The sequence below is a fragment of the Meleagris gallopavo genome, chromosome 7, assembly GCF_905368555.1.
Source record: "Meleagris gallopavo chromosome 7, MGAL_WU_HG_1.1, whole genome shotgun sequence".
NCBI lineage: Eukaryota > Metazoa > Chordata > Aves > Galliformes > Phasianidae > Meleagris > Meleagris gallopavo.
In genome coordinates this window covers 1325438-1343209 of record NC_139410.1, presented here as the reverse complement: position 1 = coordinate 1343209, position 17772 = coordinate 1325438, and the positions used below count along the sequence as shown (strand labels likewise).

Here is a 17772-nt window from a genome sequence, read left to right as displayed (position 1 = left end):
AGGCCAGAATTCTGCCTCCTGCCTCTTTAAATCTCGCTCCCTCTTCTAACCGCACTTAAAACAGCTGACATCCTCCTGCCCAGCCAAGGCCCTTTAAATCACTGAAACATGGGATAGGAAAAAAATCTGTGGTGCCAGATGTGTCTGAGCCCAGTGGCAGCTCTAGTTGAGGCAGGCTGCAGCAGAAGATGTTTAGCATACATTATGCCAGGCAAAACACTAACAGTTTATCAGGTTCGGTATTATAGACCAACAGCAAGCCCTTCCCTGGCTACTTCATTTGCAGAGCACACAGACAGGTGAGATATATGCTACTTGATTTCAGAACTATATTTTTTACTTAATCCTTTCCCATCCTAGCTAGATGGAAGCATGCTTCTGTTATTAAATGAAATTCTGAGTGAAATACCCCGGGGAGGGGGTGTTTTTGATGTACACCTGACACAGCTTAAAAACCACAGATGAAAGAGGGAGATTAAAACCACAGGGAAGGTTTTAATTTTATTTTTTTTTCCCCTTCCCTCCCGAAAAATATTTTGGCCATTATGTAATGCTGTCTAAAATGCACAACAGCGGTGGGCAAAGAACCGCATTTCAATTCAGCGCCCATCAAATTACGAGACGCGCTGCCACTGCTTACATAACAGCACATTTTGGTTACAGCTGTTGCATTCCAGGAGGGGAGCTTCACGCCAACCTAATGCTGATGGGTACAGGCTACACGACAGCCTTGGTGGGGGAGAAGTCACCTTGCTACGCAAGTGGATGCTGCTTTTCCAAGCTCACTTTTGAGCAGCGCTTCCTCCCGCTTGCTGGTCCAGATGAGCACCTCCAAGCACCTGAACACGGAGCAATGCTTCTCTGGAAAGAGGCAGTGAAGAAAGGAGAGCTGATATGCAAAGCGCTGCACTTCTCTCAGCACTGCCTATTCACTATCATCAGTATCCATTTCTCCTAAGCCATGAGTTCTTGCCACTGATGGTTTCAGTGTCTAATATACAGAATGTGAGGAAATAGGAAAAGCCTAAGCATGTTGCACAGCTTGAACAACCGGTATCAGAAGCAGGTTTTAGTGGATGTGTTCAACGAGAAGAAGTGGAACCACTCAGCAAAGTGGACCACAGAATCATAGAACCGTTGTTAAAGATCATCCAGTTCCAACCCCCTGCTATAGGCAGGGATACTTCCCTGTCTTTGCTTTCTTTACCAATATACTTGAAACCAAGCAAAAACTGCTACTTTCCTCCCCACAGCCTGAAGGTCTATTAAAAATAAATACACCAGTTCTTTCTTTTCTTCCCCAAACAAATCTCTTTTCCTTCTACCAGAAGCATTTGCAATTCCTGTGCCGATGTTAAAGCCTTATTTATCTTTAGGCTCAGGTTACCATTTCACGTGTTGAAACGAGCAAATAATCTTGTGTTTGTATCCTAATTTGACATGATGATACTCCTTCTGGGAAAGATGTTTCAGTCACTTCTAAGTAGCAACTTCCCTTAACATTCAACTTATTTTTCACAACTGTCACATGCTTTCATCTCGTGATTTTTGATATCTAACATTTCATAAAGAACGCCAAAATATCCTATGAAATAAAATTCTGAAGAAATTCAGTTCTATGAATATTTCAAAATATTTTTTTTTTTTTTACATTTCAGACTAGATCAAACACGAATACTTAAATGCTGATGTCTCCTGAAAATGGATATTCCAGCAGCTCATTATAACTTTAGCTCTCAAATCCTTGGGAAGAATTCCTCCCAATGGCAGGTTTTCAGAAACCTAAAACAGAGCTGCTAGGCATAAAAATACACTTCTTCATATCCATCAACTAAATCAAATGAGTGTTGTGGATGGCAAACAGCCACTGGGCACCACCTCAAGCAGTATCTTTCAAGGACAGCTGGAGCTGATGAAAGTGCCTGGAGCACGTGTAAGATCAAGGATGAGAGAAATTCCACCCCCAAATCCAGACAGATTTCTCTCTTTACGGTCTCTATTTAGAAATAAGGTAAAGTACAACTTGAGAAATCATGTCTGCCTCAAGCTATAATAAGTTTTAGGGATCACATTTTCATGTTGTACAATCAACAAAAGTATACTTAGAAAGAGCATCGTAGCGAGAAGCCAACGGAACAACCAGAAAAGGAACACTCACCCACATCCAAAGATTTAGGCTCATGATGCAAAGCTCCACAACAGAGGAACCCCCAGAAAGAGATCCTTCCCCACTGGCAGTCAGTCCTTAAACGGGGTCTAAGAGAGGTGCAGCCAGGCTGCATCCCTTCCTATCGCACAGCTGAATTGCCTTCACCTGTGCTCCCAGGGCTGACCCAGTTCTTGCCTCAGGTGATAAATCAGTGGTTCAGGCTGTGACTCAACAGATCCCATACGGGTGTGTAAGCAGGACAGCTCTCTTCTTTTTCCTTATTCACTCCTCTGATCAAAACCCATGGATATGGAGCAGAGGACAAAAAGATTACTGGGTACTGAAAGGTTTGGATTGCTCAGGAAGGTTTCTACGTTCCAAATAACGAAACGCAGATAAACTGTTCACATGATGGCATAAAGGAAAAAAGGAAACACAAGGTTCTTTGCAAAGTAGAAGGAGACAGAGTTTGGAACACGCTTTCTGAATCTTGCACAGTTCAGATGCAAACTGAACAAACTGAAACAAACATGCATTAAAAACTCCACTCCCGCCCCTCAACCCCTGACTAAGCTTCACGTCCAAGACTTTAAATATTTCAGTGGAGCTGGAACAGCAAAATAGCCTCATCCAACTGCATGGTTCTTAGTCTGCTTGCGTCTGCCTTGGTGCTGCAAGCACTTGTTTTTCCTGTTCATTCCCTGCAGATCAAATTCTTAGCCTGGACATACTGTATTTCCAGGCTACCGCCCTTCTGCACAAATGAAATAGCTTTTATTATAATGCTCATTCACTACATTACTGCATTTGTTTACGAGGGGGAAAAAGCACAAACCAATTCTGCAACTTTTGATTCACATTCATTAGTGATTAAATTAAGGGCTAAGCTTTAAAGGCACAAATGGAAACGCTCTTTTTTTTTTTTCTTGAGCTACATAAATTTCAGTAAAGAGATGTCTAACAGTTCACCTGAGACCCAATTTCAGCTTTAATGCTAACAATTACAGGTTCCATGAGCACGACACCAGGAAATTGTAAGTAATGAAAAGGTGCAATTTTTCTCATTACAAAACCACGCAGACAAAAAAAAAAAAAAAAAATAATAATAAAAAAAAAATTCCAAACAAATGAGGCACATTTTATCCAGTTTATCATATGCAATTCAAAGTTAAAGGAGAACTCTCAGGAACTAAAGATGAACTGCTCTGTATAAGAAGAAGAACGCTACATGGTACTAGTGCCACTACCAAGACAATTACATTAATGCTCCAGATTTTCCTATTTTAGAAAGAAATCATCTGGTCCTCGTGATGACACAGAAAAATGCCAGAGTGGGACTTTCTGCACCGCACCATTTGAAAACTAGGAGTTAAATGACAAAAAGTAGCAGCTGCAATTTTTCATTTAAAAGAGCTCCCAGGACAAGTGAAGGTTCAGGGACCAAGCTGACATTGCTGGCCACTCAGACTTTAGCTCAAATGTAGCTGACAGTGAGATTTATTAACCTACCAGCTGGCCTCTATCTTCACTTTTTCATTTCCTTCTGGATATCGCCAGCGATGGAGGAGCTGAAAGGCAGCAGAGGAGCTAGAGACCGGGGTGCTATCAGACACAGTAATCTCTCTTTGGCCTTTGAAAATCATTCAGAAGAATCCCGAGTTCATAATTTTCTTATATGTGTTTTACAGTCCTGCTATGAAGCTGAGCTACACGCGGTCATTATTTCTGGGTAAACGCTATATTACTCTCCGTAAGCTTGATTTTGGAAGCCTCCAGATCCCAGGCAAAGAATGGAGAACTCCTCCTGGTTGGCTTTTGTGGGAAGCCTTTCTATCAGGATTACCCAGACTGGGAATGCAAAGCAGGACCAAAACAGCCTCTCCACCTGAAATCATTCTCTAAGTTGAGACCAGCTCTGCTCTTACATCATTGTGCACAGACATGTCCCAGGCTTCAGTTATTTGTAGACCTCTGCATTTTTGCACGATCCAACGTGCTGAAGGACATCCAGGCATGTGGGGCACGATATGGTCACACCTCCCAGCGGGAGATGCCCTCATTGCTTTCCTCAAGTCAAAGGCCAAGAATACCTGAATTGAACAGCCTGAAATAATGCCTATATTGGGCTCTTTCATTGCTGTCAAGAACTTGCGTGTCCTCTGTGCATTTGCACTAGGAGTAAACCTTATGTGCATTTTAATTGCACTTGTAAATGCAGCGAGCAGTCCTAGCAACATTTAAATGCTTTACATTTTTAAGAAATGCATCATTTGTATTATTCTTGTACTCACAAATGCCAGGAATGTGTGGGAGTATGCGCGGCAGCCACAGCCAGCTAGCATTCCTGCTACCACACAGCTGTCAAAATAGTAAAATATATTCTTTTTTTTTTTTTTTTTTAAATTTTTAAGTGATTTGCTGTAAAAGCAAGAACATTTCCTAACTAATCTATTTGTTTAGAGACAACCTCTGACTTAGAGTCTGCTACACTGAAAGCCAAGAAAATCTGCATAGGCAAGGATGCAATTTTCCTAGTGCTTTTATGAAGCTGCAGATGAGAAACGGTTTTTCTCTATCTGTGATGGATGCACGGTGCTCAGCTCTATGTCTCACTTGCTGATTCCATTAAAGAGAAAGCAAAGCCTAGTTCACAAAGGCAAAGCAGATGCCTGCACAATAGTTTATACGCCATAGCTAAGCTCTGGGGCTTTATTATTATTCTTCACCGGTTTTACATCTGGCTGACATGGTAGTAGACAGAAAATATAATTTAAAGGGACAATGTCAAGTGGTTTACACTCCAAACTTAACCTACTTGCAAAATTTTATAATCTGGAGAAAGAATCCGCTCTGCATTCCCTATTTAATTCCTGGGACCAGAAAAAAATAGTCACGCTTTGTAGAGAAATTTGATGCTGCTGCTCTAATTCTTGGACCTAACTCAGGCACTGTTACAGATGATGAAGACAGTACTGAAGTCAGGGGGCCTGTGAAGGAAGACATGCATCAACCCAGAGGTGCTTCCTACGGTTTCTTTGATAAACATCACTTCCCCCTTTCTAAGGAATCAGAAGATAATGGTACAGAATGTTGGAGTTCAGTCACGTTTTAGGATATTTTTCTTTCTTCAAATATAAATATTACGTGGTATTTGTTTTGGAAAAGGCATGGTCCAAGACCCTTCTTCATCCTTGGAGCAAAGAATCTGCGGTCGTTTTGTGGCCTCCATCCCACAGGCTTGGCCCAGCCAAGGGCAGGCGATGTGTTGACACAGATGGATGTTGCCCTTTTTGGTGGAGAGTTCAGTTTGCTTTGACAACACCGCCATCTGTTAGCAAGCAACCCAAGAATATAGCTCAAAATGACTGTCTGCGCGTGTGCATTTTCACCCAAGGAGACCATCATGGCTGAAAACGCCTTTTTTCACCAACTTCACTGCAGAGACTTGATCTAATCAATGCTCATAGAGGGAATTCTGTCTGGTCTGGAAGACTGTGTTATCGAGTAGGTCTATGAGATCTGTCAGTGTCGCCACTGACAATTTTCATGAATATATAACACAGAAATGTGGCTCATCCATATCCACTTATTCTTTGAAGTGCTTGGGAAAAAAATCTCTGTAAGTTGATAATGAAAAAGGATAAAAACAGTAAGGGGTATAATTGCTAATATCCAGATCTTAAGGAGGGAGTGTAAGCATAGAAGAGTAAAAATAAACTGGCAAATGAATAAACAAGATGAAAACTCCTTGACTGCCCAGAGTCCAAAAGCGAAAATGCCACCGAAACAGCCATCTTCTTTATACATCTAATGGAAAAATATCAAGAAAACATCCTTCGCAGGACTTTCGGATGCTACTTTCTAAAACATATATTGCATTTAGAATGGTTAAAAATGTTCTTCCATGGAAACTGTGAGATCAAGCGTGTTTCTACTGGATTTGAGAGAAAAGCCCCACCAACTCATTTATTGGCTAAAACGAAATGCCATCTCATAAGCATGATCAACATTAACGAGCTGGTATTTGTTGAAAAGAGTGAAAACTGCCCAAAGTCTGATGCATCATTTGGCATGCCAGAAAAATGAGAGGGGCCAGAATGCGCAAGTAGAGGCACAGACACACACTGTGCTGATACATTTCCAACTTTAAAAACAAATCTTACCTCTATCAAGTATGACCACTCAAAATAAACAAGGCTATGCAAACTTAGAGTAAAGATTTCTGTTCCAAAGGAACGAGTGCTCTCAGCTCTGCAGACTGAGGGTTTCATGCGTTCATTAGCAACGATCAATAGGCTTCAAAGAAGAACAGTAAGGAGCAAAAACATTGATTGAACAGACAGAATGAATAGCTAATAATAAAAAAAATCTGCTGGTTGTTGGGTGTTTGCAAAGGAGCTGCCTCCCCGGGACCTCCAGATGAGAATGCAAGGGTTTTGGTGAAAAGATATGCACCGTTTGGTCACTACCATCTTTACAGAGAGCATTACCAGTACATTAGCACAAGTGACAACATACCATCAGAGAATCATTCAGGTTGGAAAAGACCTCCAAGAGCATCAAGTTCAACTGTCACATGAATTTACCCAGTCCATTCTACAGCCCATTTCTACAACAAATATCCTCACTTATTATTCTTGTACTAAACATAATAAAACTTTCATATCCTTTATAGAATGCGAAGATGGCATGAAGCTTCCTGCTGGATAAACTTTGAAGCCGGAACCTAGAACCTCGTCTCGGTTTTATACCGCTATCCCCCTTCCATTTACCTACTTATTAAGTGCTGCAGTAACAACTTCTTGTTCCAGTGGTCCCTTTCTCCCAGGATTTTCTTACAGTATTATGCCACAAACATTTAGGAAAACTGCAGTCGTGGCTTATCCCACGTGAACTTGCAGCTTTCAACCTACGTGCTGTTACTGTATGTCAAAGTGAAAAATTAGGTGGGAATAATAGTTAGGTGCACAGAAAGATGTATAATCAGCTGCAGTAACCTGCCGTAGTTCGTTATACCAATGGATAACACACAATGACACCGGCCCATGGTACAACATCACTGCCCTTAAGAAACCCACTGGAGCCTGAGCCATAGCAGAAGGCCTGAAGATCTGCTAGCTGTGGTGAAATGATGGCACCTTTCTGTGACACATACATACCCAACGGACATCACTGACGGTTTGGGATGTCTCCACCCGTTCAGGGGACTGAGAAGCACCGTGTCCCCTGCACAGTCCCATCACTTCTGGCTGGACCCGTGGGCACACTCCTGATGTCTCAACGCATCTCTGCTGTAGACTCATTCCTCGGTGCTGTTGCTCTGCCCTTCTCCTTGCCCAATAACCCAGTTTCTTCTTGCGTTCCCTTCTTGGCTGCCAACCTCATATCATTTTCCTGCAGTCAGTTTTCCCCTCAGGTCTGCTACCCACACCTCTCCCTTTTGAGTGTGGGCTGAAATATCATCTCCGCTAAAGTGAAGCTGCTCTCCTCCTCCTGCCCACTCCCGAGCTGAAGGTGCCTTCTGTGCTCCTCTTCCTCCATGACCCCACGACTTTTCTTTCTCATCTCATTGCTGCTATTTCCTCCTCCACCCTAATCCTCAAGCTGCCTTTCCTCCCATTTTGTTACAACTCACTTGCTTCACGCCCAAATGTGTTAAGTTACCAGGCTGGAGCAGAATAGGATGGGTTATACAGCATTCAGAAAGGGCCTGCAGGCTTCCATTTTAATTTGGAGACTCCAGTCATCTCCCCAGCTCTCCAGCAAAGAAGAGAAAGGATCTAACACAGCTGTGCTTCTTGCTGTTGTTTCTATCTCAAAATAAATCATTTTGTCCTACTTTGCCGTGCACCCTGCCCACCACGGGATACAACCTCAGGCCTTTCAGCTTTTTAAGAAAACTGATGCAGACTTATTTCCTTGCATGACTTCACCACGGAAGGGCTCCTTGGCAGTCGGAAATATCTGGACTACGGCACCTCTTTGATCTTTTGGAAAGTAATCCTGGCATCCATTTTCCATAGAAATTTCCTCCCTTGCTAATTTGTCCTGCAGTCACCCCAATACCCCAAGCACCTCTGGCTCACCAACCCACCATTTATTCATAGCTCTATGTTTTAATCATGCATCATTGTTAACTAGGAACAGAACAATCCCCCTGTAACGGCTGGGCGTCCTATTAACCAAAGGACATGGTGCACGCAGCACCCTGACAGCAATGACCAAACTGAGTCATCATGCTGCACGACTCTCCCGGTAAGAGATTTTAAGAGCTGTGAAACCACCAGCTGGACTTCACCTAAGCAACGCAGCAAGCTGCTCAGGTAAAGTCAGCAGCTGGCATCTACTCTCTAAATAGCTACTTTCAAATTACAACAACCTGAAAAACCTAAGCCACAAATACATGGCTTGACACGTTTTCACCTTGCCTTCTCAGATGCTTGAATTCTCAGCACGAGCTGTGAACACTAGCCTGCGTGCATACACATACCCAAACCCACATATATATACACATTCAATTTTCTAAATCAGTCGTCCTGGGCAAAAGGTGTAAAACAAATACCTCCCAAACCTCACTGGCATTTGCATGTTTTTAATTTCAAATGCCGTATAAGGTTATTCAGCCATTATGTTTTACCGTAGCTTCTAAATAAATTAAAACCATTTATCACTTTAAAAAGCATTTAAAGAACCTTGTTAACTTTACAGGTAATAATATCTACTGTGGCAATGTTTCATGGTACCAGAGCTTTGCTACGGTCTGGATTTTCTCCTTCCTAAGCCTGCATATTATGAAAAAATACGTATATTCTACGCAGGGTAATTCTGTACTTTTCATCAGCGTCCGCTCGTTCTGGCAAACAAGTCACTGCATTTATTATTTTCACGGTCAGAATGGGTGTTTCATGTCTGTCGAGTGATAAAGCCGTAAGAAGACCACTTATTAAGAAGAAAGATAGTTTCTAGCAATAGAAAGTAATGAGAACACAGTGGTTTCTTTTAAAGCAAACAAACAAAACCATAGCAGAAAACAGGCCACCTCTGCAAAGAGAGGAGAAAAGCGACTCGGCACAGCTCTCGCCAATGGTGGTTCTCACATAATAGGAACCATACCTGCATAATCTGTCCGTGCGTAATGCCCATCTTCAGATTTTGTAGTTGTTGTAGTATTATCTGTGGGAAAAGAAATACACTGGATTGCTTGGGGAGTTCCTGCTCGCTCCTGAATCCACCCCAGTACCCACGCAAACCCAGCATCCCTTCTGTGCACAGCATCGCTGCCGGCTGCAGGGCTCCCCTGGGCTTGCCAGGTGAAAACAGCAGGAGCGGGCTTTCTGGAACGAAACACCAAGCATCTTCCATTAAGAAAACACATTTTTCTAACGATATGTGACAACAGATTGCAGCTGGGATAAATATATCAGTGCAAAGCCGGACTTGTCATTTCTGCTCTATTTGAAGTAATTGTGGAGCCTTAATACGTACCCTGAAATGAACCTCCACATAAGGTGGTTAACTTGAAAGAAATGGGAATAAATGAGAATGTGTTTAATAGACAGGTAGAGTGTGGCCTTGTAAGTAGATGTACCCAGGATTTATGGGTCAGAAGCTAAGGGGGAAAAAAGCTATTTAGTGTCCGAGTCCCAGCAGGCACTTTATTTACAATAGCTATTTAAAGGCAAATTTGCATCATTTTTATTTTAGAATACACTGGAGTTTTTAAAGCCAGCTCAGGGCCCTGTGACAGAGCACCGTAAGAGCCGGGCAAGAAGCAGCATGGCAGTCACGGCAAACACGGCCAGTCTGCAGCTAGCATTAACAGAACTTCCTTCCAGGCACCGCTGGCATCCCACGAGCCCAGCAGATGAGAAACAAGCACCAGCACCACGCACCACACGCATTACAGCAGCCTAATGGAAACGCAAGAAGTGCCAAACGAGAAGGCAGCCCCAGTTCTCTTTTTCTTTTTTTCTTCCCTGAGCAAAAATTGAAAACATTCTTTGAAATGAGTTTTGCTACGAGCGTTACCTTGACATCGACCCAAAGACATGACTTCAATTTTCTCCTGTTTCTGGCATGATGCCTCTTTGATTTGACATGCATTATCATAAGATTTCCCATCGGAAGCACAAAGAGGATTGAAGTTGGTTTGAGAACAGTCGATGTTGCACACACACCTGAAAAGACAGAAGAGAGAAAAAAGAAGAGGCTAATATGAGTAAGTTTTTTCCCGACATCATCAATGCATCTCAGAAAAGAGAGCGTTTGTATTTTCCTGAGTGAATAATGTGAATCAACAGAATGAAAGTGGAAAATTCTGTTAAAAGGTCATTTGTATTTCTGGATGGAAAAGAATGCGGGAGAAGAGGAGAGAGAAAAGCAAGAAAAAGGACAGATTAAAAAGAGAGTTATACTTGGAAAACTAAATGACAGCATTACCAGCTGCAATTCTTGTAAACCAAAGAACATCCAAACAGATATGTCAGTAATTTATGCTGCTACGCCCTCTTGCAATTAAAGAAGCCACTAAATTTACCCCTGTTGAGCTGCTGCGCATTGCATGTAACTCAGCATCTGTGGGGCTTTGTACTGATTTACGATTTGGATGATAATGACGGCAGCCATATGCACTCTGATCATAATAAAGGAAGAAATGTTGCAACCACACCCCAACCGGCTGGGTGAAACCACCTGCCAAAGCCCAGAGTGACATCAGCGAGGCACCGTGTCCCGCTCGCGAGCTCCTGGCTGCCCCACGACCTGAACCAAAAGCCAAGTAAAGACAATCGAGTCAATTAGATATTAAGAGGAAATTCTTTACTGTGAGGGCGGTGAGACACTGGAACAGGTTGCCCAGTGAAGTTCTGGACACCCCTTCCTTGGAGGCGTTCAAGGCCAGGCTGGATGGGGCTGTGAGTCTAGAGGGTCTAGAGGGAGGTGTCCCTGCCTATAGCAGAGGGTTGGAATTAGATGATCTTAAAGGTCCCTTCTGACCCGAACCATTCTGTGATTCTAAGGTTCTACGATTTGCTCCAAAAGCAGGGTCTGGATCTGAAATAACATGTTAACATGGCCATATCCACCAACAGCAGGCTGCAGTCTTTTTCTTTTAGGTTTCTCCTATTTCATCATCATCAGTGATGTCAGACACCCCTGGGCATCGCTGAAGGCAACGCATGCTCATTTTCCATCCCCGGTGCCTCATAACAGACAGCTCAGCCTCAGCGAGGTCACATTAACACCGATGTGATCCTGCTCAGGGACAAAGCCAGAGGTTTCACCTAGCAGCTGCTTCGACTGCTCTGAGCACGTAATTGCACAAGTGCTGCTATCTCGATTTGTCCTGGCTCCTTTTGACATTAAAAGCAGAGCAGCGCTGGTGCAGCTCCATCTCCAGCTCCACCTCGGCCTCACCACACGTGCTCACGGCTCTGCCTTTTGGAAGTTAAGCAACGGGAAGGCCAGGCTGCTAGCTTAAAAGTCAGCACCTCTTCCATTCACATCAGGCACCTGGACGCCTTTGGGTGCAGGGAGTGGAGAGGGATGTACACAGAAGAAGAACTTTGGTGGAACGGGCTTGGGAAGAGGATGTGCAGGAAATGAAGCGGTGTCGACCAGACTCCTCCATCACCCCTCAGCCTCTGCCCTCCACAAATGTGCCCAGTGTCACAAAAATCAGGGGAGCTGTGACTCGCCTGCGCTCAGACTTACTTTACATCAGGTAGATCACTACCAGAAAACTTCAGCTCAGAAGGAGGCCAAAGGTGAGAAGCACGGCTGTAAATTAAATTAAATGATTCCATAACTAGCAGAAGACAGGAGCCTGGCTCCCTATGTAACGCTTTCACCACGCTGATGAATATGCCGTATATAAGAAAAAATCCAGTCCATTTCCTAAGAACCTCCTTATCAGCAGAATAAGGATGTTCTGCTCTACCAAAATATTAACTGCCCTCATTTCCTCCCGCAGTCACTGCCAGCTTCCCACCTCACTCACACTCTTTTCATTAGGAACCGTTTACCGCTCGAGTAATCGGAATTTTTTCCACGTAGCTCCACCATTTGCATTTCAGATGGGACACATTCAGCCATATGCTCCTTTCTTGTAATAAAACAACTCCGGAACGGCTTCCGTTCTCAACACCTTGCTACAAAAAATGAGTGCAGGCTAATATCTATTATGTCTCAAGTCAAGAGACAATTCAGTCAACGAGAAAATTAGAACAAAAGGGTACTCTTTAGGGGAAATCTGGGCACCTTGGGATGCAATTTAAAAAATGCCAAGGGATGTACGAACCTATGTTTAGAGTTAGGCACACAAGAGACACATTTTCAAAGGTGTTTAGATGCTTAAAGACGCATGCAAACATTTTGTATGGGATTTCTGAGAGACCTCTCACTGATTTCAAAGAGCATTTCAGCGCCCATTAGGCATTTGCTTGCATCTTTTGATACCTTCCCGAAACAAAAGTTCCAAAATGACTTTTCCGACCTCTCTCAGCAAACGTGAGAAGAAAACAAAGATTTTCCAAGGCTCAGATGTTAACTGTGAGGCCAAGCTTTTCCCCTCCCGTGAAGGAGCCCTCTAGCTGCAAGCTATGAACAGGATGAAGCACGCACTACTTCCACTCATAGCACGATGCTCGTGCGTGAGGGACAGCAGAAAGGGGCAGCCTCAGCAGGGCACCACATGCTCAGGTCTTGTGGGTAAAGCTAATTTTCAGGGAAGACTACATAGGTGGAGAAGAGCACCATAATATACTCGTCAGCAGGATCTCCTTGCTGCGATGGGCTGCGTGCCGTCCACCAATCCTACTTTAAGGCTGCACAACTAAGTCAACATGAAGTCTGTGTCAGGAAAAGCTAAAGGTAAGGTTTCATCAGTGAAAGTAATGCACTGGGGTGCTGGCTCTGCTTAATTTATAGTGCTCATCTCATCAGGGAAGACGAGAGTACATTCAGGCACATTCTTCTCAAACCAGAGGAACAAGCAAGCTGCCATTTCAACCGTGCCCCCGAGGTTGAGAAGTGTAAATCGAAGAGAAAAAGGTGGGGAGTTTTCTGCAAACGTCTGCACCCAGGCACATACACAGCACACAGCAACCTTGAGCGGGATCCATCCTGCCGGAATGAATACAGAATGAGTGGCACTTAACACGTGCCATTTAATGAAATCCTAGAGCAGTCAGTAAAGACGCCCTCACTTTTTGAAGCACGATGACATGCAGAAGCGGGGCCGTCTCCTGCTGAACAAGCAGACCACGCTGCGATGTCCCTGATGAGGTCCCGGGGAGGTGGCAGTCCCTGCAAGGCCACGCTCTGTCCTTTGGGTCCTGCGGCACATCGGTGCTGGGGCTGCTCGGTGCTCCTCCAAGCTGGCAGCATGGCAGCTTCCCACCTCTAGGGATCTTCACTACATCCCTGACTGTAAGTAATTTGGTCATCTGACCATTTTATCATCCTGGCCGTGACTTCCGATTATCGTTATATCAATAAATCTATCTGCTTGCTGTATTCCTAAGTGTAGCGCTGAGGAAAGCTTGGCAACAGAAAGGCTGACTGTTCTTTTCTTCAGGCTCAAGAAGCTGCGAGAAGGTTAATGAGGTCTCCTAAGGGTCACAGGATGAAATTTTACCCATGAGCATACACAGAATACACATGTAAGGGTTAGCCTTGCTTTCGGCAGAAAGAAAAGCAGCTTAAAAGCATCTGTGAGGAATAAGTGCTTCTAAGAAGTCAGCCGACACTCTGCAGCTCCCCTGAGAAGCGAAGGAACACTGAGTGCTGTCCCACAGGCCTGCTGCTTCCTTCAGGTAATGGGGTTCACACACATCAATTGATTAAAATCTGGGCTGTCACTGTAAACAGCCACTACACAAGGCTCACTTTCTTACATTTATTCTTCCAGTCGTCGCGGTCATCTCTGATGAATTCAGTGTCTTTTATACATTCTATTCTATTCTGTTTGGTACGATTAAAATCTTGGAGGAGCTGAACGCCCCACTTGGTCATTTTGCTGATCACTGAAGCACAAAACCAAAATAAACCCAGAAAACCTCCAGCCGGCAAACCAGGGCACCTTCTCAAGGGATTCTGAGCAACCTGGTCTAGTGGGAGATGTCCCTGCCGATAGCAGGGGGTTGGAACTAAATGATCGTACAGGTCCCTTCCAACCCATTCAATGATTTTGGGCACTGACCTGGTAAAAACTACTGGTTTACTGGCAATAAACCTGAGCACACTGGTGAGCGCCTGCACTCCTCACTCTCCCCTCCTCTGCGTATGACAGATGGTACTGTTCTCTGAGCAGAGTCTTTGCCTGCAGAGGGAATACCACTGAAGAGCAGATTCATGGCTCTGAAGGGCTGTCCCTGGAGGCAGGAACAGCATTTTAAGGTGTCTCAATAGGAAGAGAGGATGGTTCCTCACCCATAAAGTGGAGGAAAATGCTGCAATTATATTTCCTTAGTTCATGAATACAGCGTGATCATTAGTGACACAGTGACGATAAAAAGAACCCCCATTCCACGTCTTATCTCCACTCCTAAGACAACCATCCTGTCTTTGTTCTCAGCAGTGTATTACTGAAAAACAATTTAAAAAAATTACCACGCAGTATCAGCACGTAGCCCGAGGAAGGTTTCATATGTAGCCTGACGGTAAGGAAGCGGATAAATGTGACAGTGCCTCTAAAAGAGCAGTTTTACTGGGAACAGATGCAGAAGCGTTTACAGAACGGCAGTTCTTCTCTATTCGACATATTTTAATTAGCCCTCTGTAGTTTGGAAACCAGAGAGCATTGTTGGTACTACCGCTGTTTATTAAAGATTCATATTCAGACTTCACTGGCCATGGGTCATTTGCTTTTTGGAAGCAGAGCAAGAGAAAATTGTGTCTGAGATATCTGCAAAAAGTACTTAATGAAATGACTAACGTCTTCAGCCAAGTGTCTCGTTGATTACAGGGTCCAAACAGCAGAACAGCAATAAATCTGCCACAAAGAGAATTGTCAGTCAAGAAAAAAGGCATAAAACCAACCAGACAAGGAAGCTGGAGCTAAAAATGTGAAAATGCAAATCTAGTGTTATTTTTACTAGTCAGAGCTCTGATATTTGAGTGCATATGCTAATTTGGTCAAGTGTGAGATCCAGCCATGTCTCAGCGCACACTGTTTTACAGGGAAAGCGATGTTCCATTCTGCAGTCATTTAAATATGTCGTATATTTTCTTCAGGCAAAAATAAAAAAGCAAGGAAAAACCAACAACACTTTGCAGCATAAAAAAAGCCCAAAGCCCTCCCTTTGCCATAAAGCAGCGTATAAATAAAAACACGGCTGTTGAACATTTATGGCATTTCCACCAGTGAGATTTCTTACCTTCCTCTGCTCTGACTAGAAAGCAGCGATCAGAAACTCAAATTTCTGGTCCTCTCTGAGCTCCTGGCTCTCCATCTAGGACATTAAATGGCCATTAAAGCTAACCTGGCAGCACATGCCAGCATTGAGAGCCTTGCTATCACTCCCAATCGCCTTCTCCATCACTTGGATTCCTGCAAGGTTTTTGGTAGATGGGGCACTTTTGTTGACATAACCAGCAGGCAAGCTGAAACGAAGCCAGGCTTAACATTACGACTCGACACTCAAACAAGCTTTGCAGTGGTTCATCTGGGTGTCAGCAGGCAGGCAGGAGGCCCCTTTACCCAATCAGATTTGGGTATGTTTAATACATCTCAACACATCCCCGCGTGGAGACGCTCACACCAGCTCTGAGCAGAGGCTGCCCAGGTTAGCCAGGTCAGGAAGGTCTGTACTCACACCTACCGCCTCCGCTCCTCAGGCCATCTCCGTGCTGCAATGTCCCAGAAACATCAATACTGAGTCCGTATCTAGTAGCTTGGCCAAGCTCAGGTGGGCTCTGCAGCATATGGAGCACAGCCCAAGAGGATGGCACCGAAACTACGTTCCTGCCAGGAGGCAGAAGTGATGCAGACTGAACACTGTAAACGCACGATTCGTACTGTATCCGCATGAAACAGTACATACAGAATATATTTAGAATGCACACACACACACAATTTTTAACACATCCTATGAATCATACCATTAGATTAGCTGGGAGATTGAAATCCTATCACCACATACTTGAAAGCATCACTGAAAGGCTTAAAGTATAAAGGTACTGCACACCTTCTTCAAAATAAACTTTGTTTTATATTTGAGGTGGATGCAAACTTCAACTGCAGTGCAGAACAATAAACAATACATATTTTATAATGGCAGCACAAAAATAGCATGCGATATTACTTTCTGGGATCTGATCATGCTTTTGCTCTGCTTTAAGATCACAAGAGAAGAAAAAGCATGGCTTATTTTGAGTGCCTCCCATTCAGTACTATATATTTTTTTATTTTCCATTCTGGTCTTTTGCAGCTTGGCTTCTGCTCCGAGCATGTCTACTGCTCACAGCGGCTTCCCTGGATATTTTACTTATTTCAACTGTTCAACTGTTTATCTTCACCGTGAGTACAAGGAGAAAAGCTTGATTCCCTCGGGGCGATGCAATGTTTCTGCATGGCATTTCAGCAGCACGCTGTTATTCAAACAATTAGAAATCACAGAGACCATGCACGGAATTATCGGCATACTGCATGGAGAGTTTTATTATTATGTAGTGCATAATGAAAATGATTTGAAGGACCCCAAAGCATCATAACAGAAGGAAGCGCTGAATAATCAAGTGATTTTTTTTTGTTGTTGCTGGACTGTGAGAGACCAAAACGTTGTTTACTGGACATATGTCAAGCTAAAATGCACTAAAGTGGTGAATATATTTATGGCTGCCCTTCCTTGCATACCAAACGCAACATAATCTGTGAGCCTAGCTGGAGCAGAGAGCCTGAGTAACCGCTGTACAGCTGCCACGCTGCTGCTGGAGAGCAGGGAGTGGCCGGCAATGCTTACACAGAGGTAGGCATTTTTCTGAGCACATCTGCCCACGAAGGTTGTTTCAAAGTGGTTTTGTGAGTGCCATCCAGGCACAGGCTCCTCCAGCGAGCTGCCCTGCGTGCCCCAGCCAGGAGCTGGCCCCAGCTCCACCTTCCTCTAGGCTTCAGCTCAGCAACGCCTGCCTTAACCTGCTATGTGCGACTGCCAGCAGGTGCCTAATTCTCCTTTCGTTTTTTTTTCCTGTAACTTTCTTTGTTAAGTTTTCTGCGAAAACATCACAAGCTTCACCTTTGCTTCCCTCTTACCATTCAAAGCACCAATTATAATATGACCTTCCTCTGGCTCCCCGATGTCTCTGCTGCCCTTAACAATGCAATGAATCGTGTGCTAACACCTTTAGGGCAAAACAAATGTTTCCCTTCATTTTGCTAAATATTGTTTCTCTTTACAAGGAACTAAGCTGAGCAGGACAGCCTTCTACTAGCCTCTGTGCTTTAGTCCCAGACAGAAAATCACAAGCTCGACGGCTGGGTCTGAAGACCAATGGAAAATGCTCACCCTAGCTGTGTGTCTAGAGAAGAAATGTCTAATTCTTTTCATATGCCAATTCAAGGGTCTGCGGATATCTAATACGTGAAGTTTATTTAAAGCACAAAGAATAAAATAAATGCTTTCCTG

The 17772-nt window shown here is 43.8% G+C and overlaps 1 protein-coding gene across 2 annotated transcripts in view; it reads right to left on the bottom strand.

Annotated features, from left to right (window-relative positions):
* TMEFF2 (transmembrane protein with EGF like and two follistatin like domains 2) overlaps positions 1-17772 on the bottom strand; it is a 108123-nt gene that overhangs the window by 16219 nt on the left and 74132 nt on the right. For both annotated transcript variants that reach the window (XM_085228840.1, XM_085228841.1), the window contains exons 6-7: positions 10178-10326; positions 9263-9322 (exon numbers count right to left, since the gene is read on the bottom strand). In XM_085228840.1, the coding sequence (XP_085084966.1) occupies positions 9263-9322; positions 10178-10326 (209 nt within the window). The remainder of the gene's footprint in view (positions 1-9262; positions 9323-10177; positions 10327-17772) is intronic.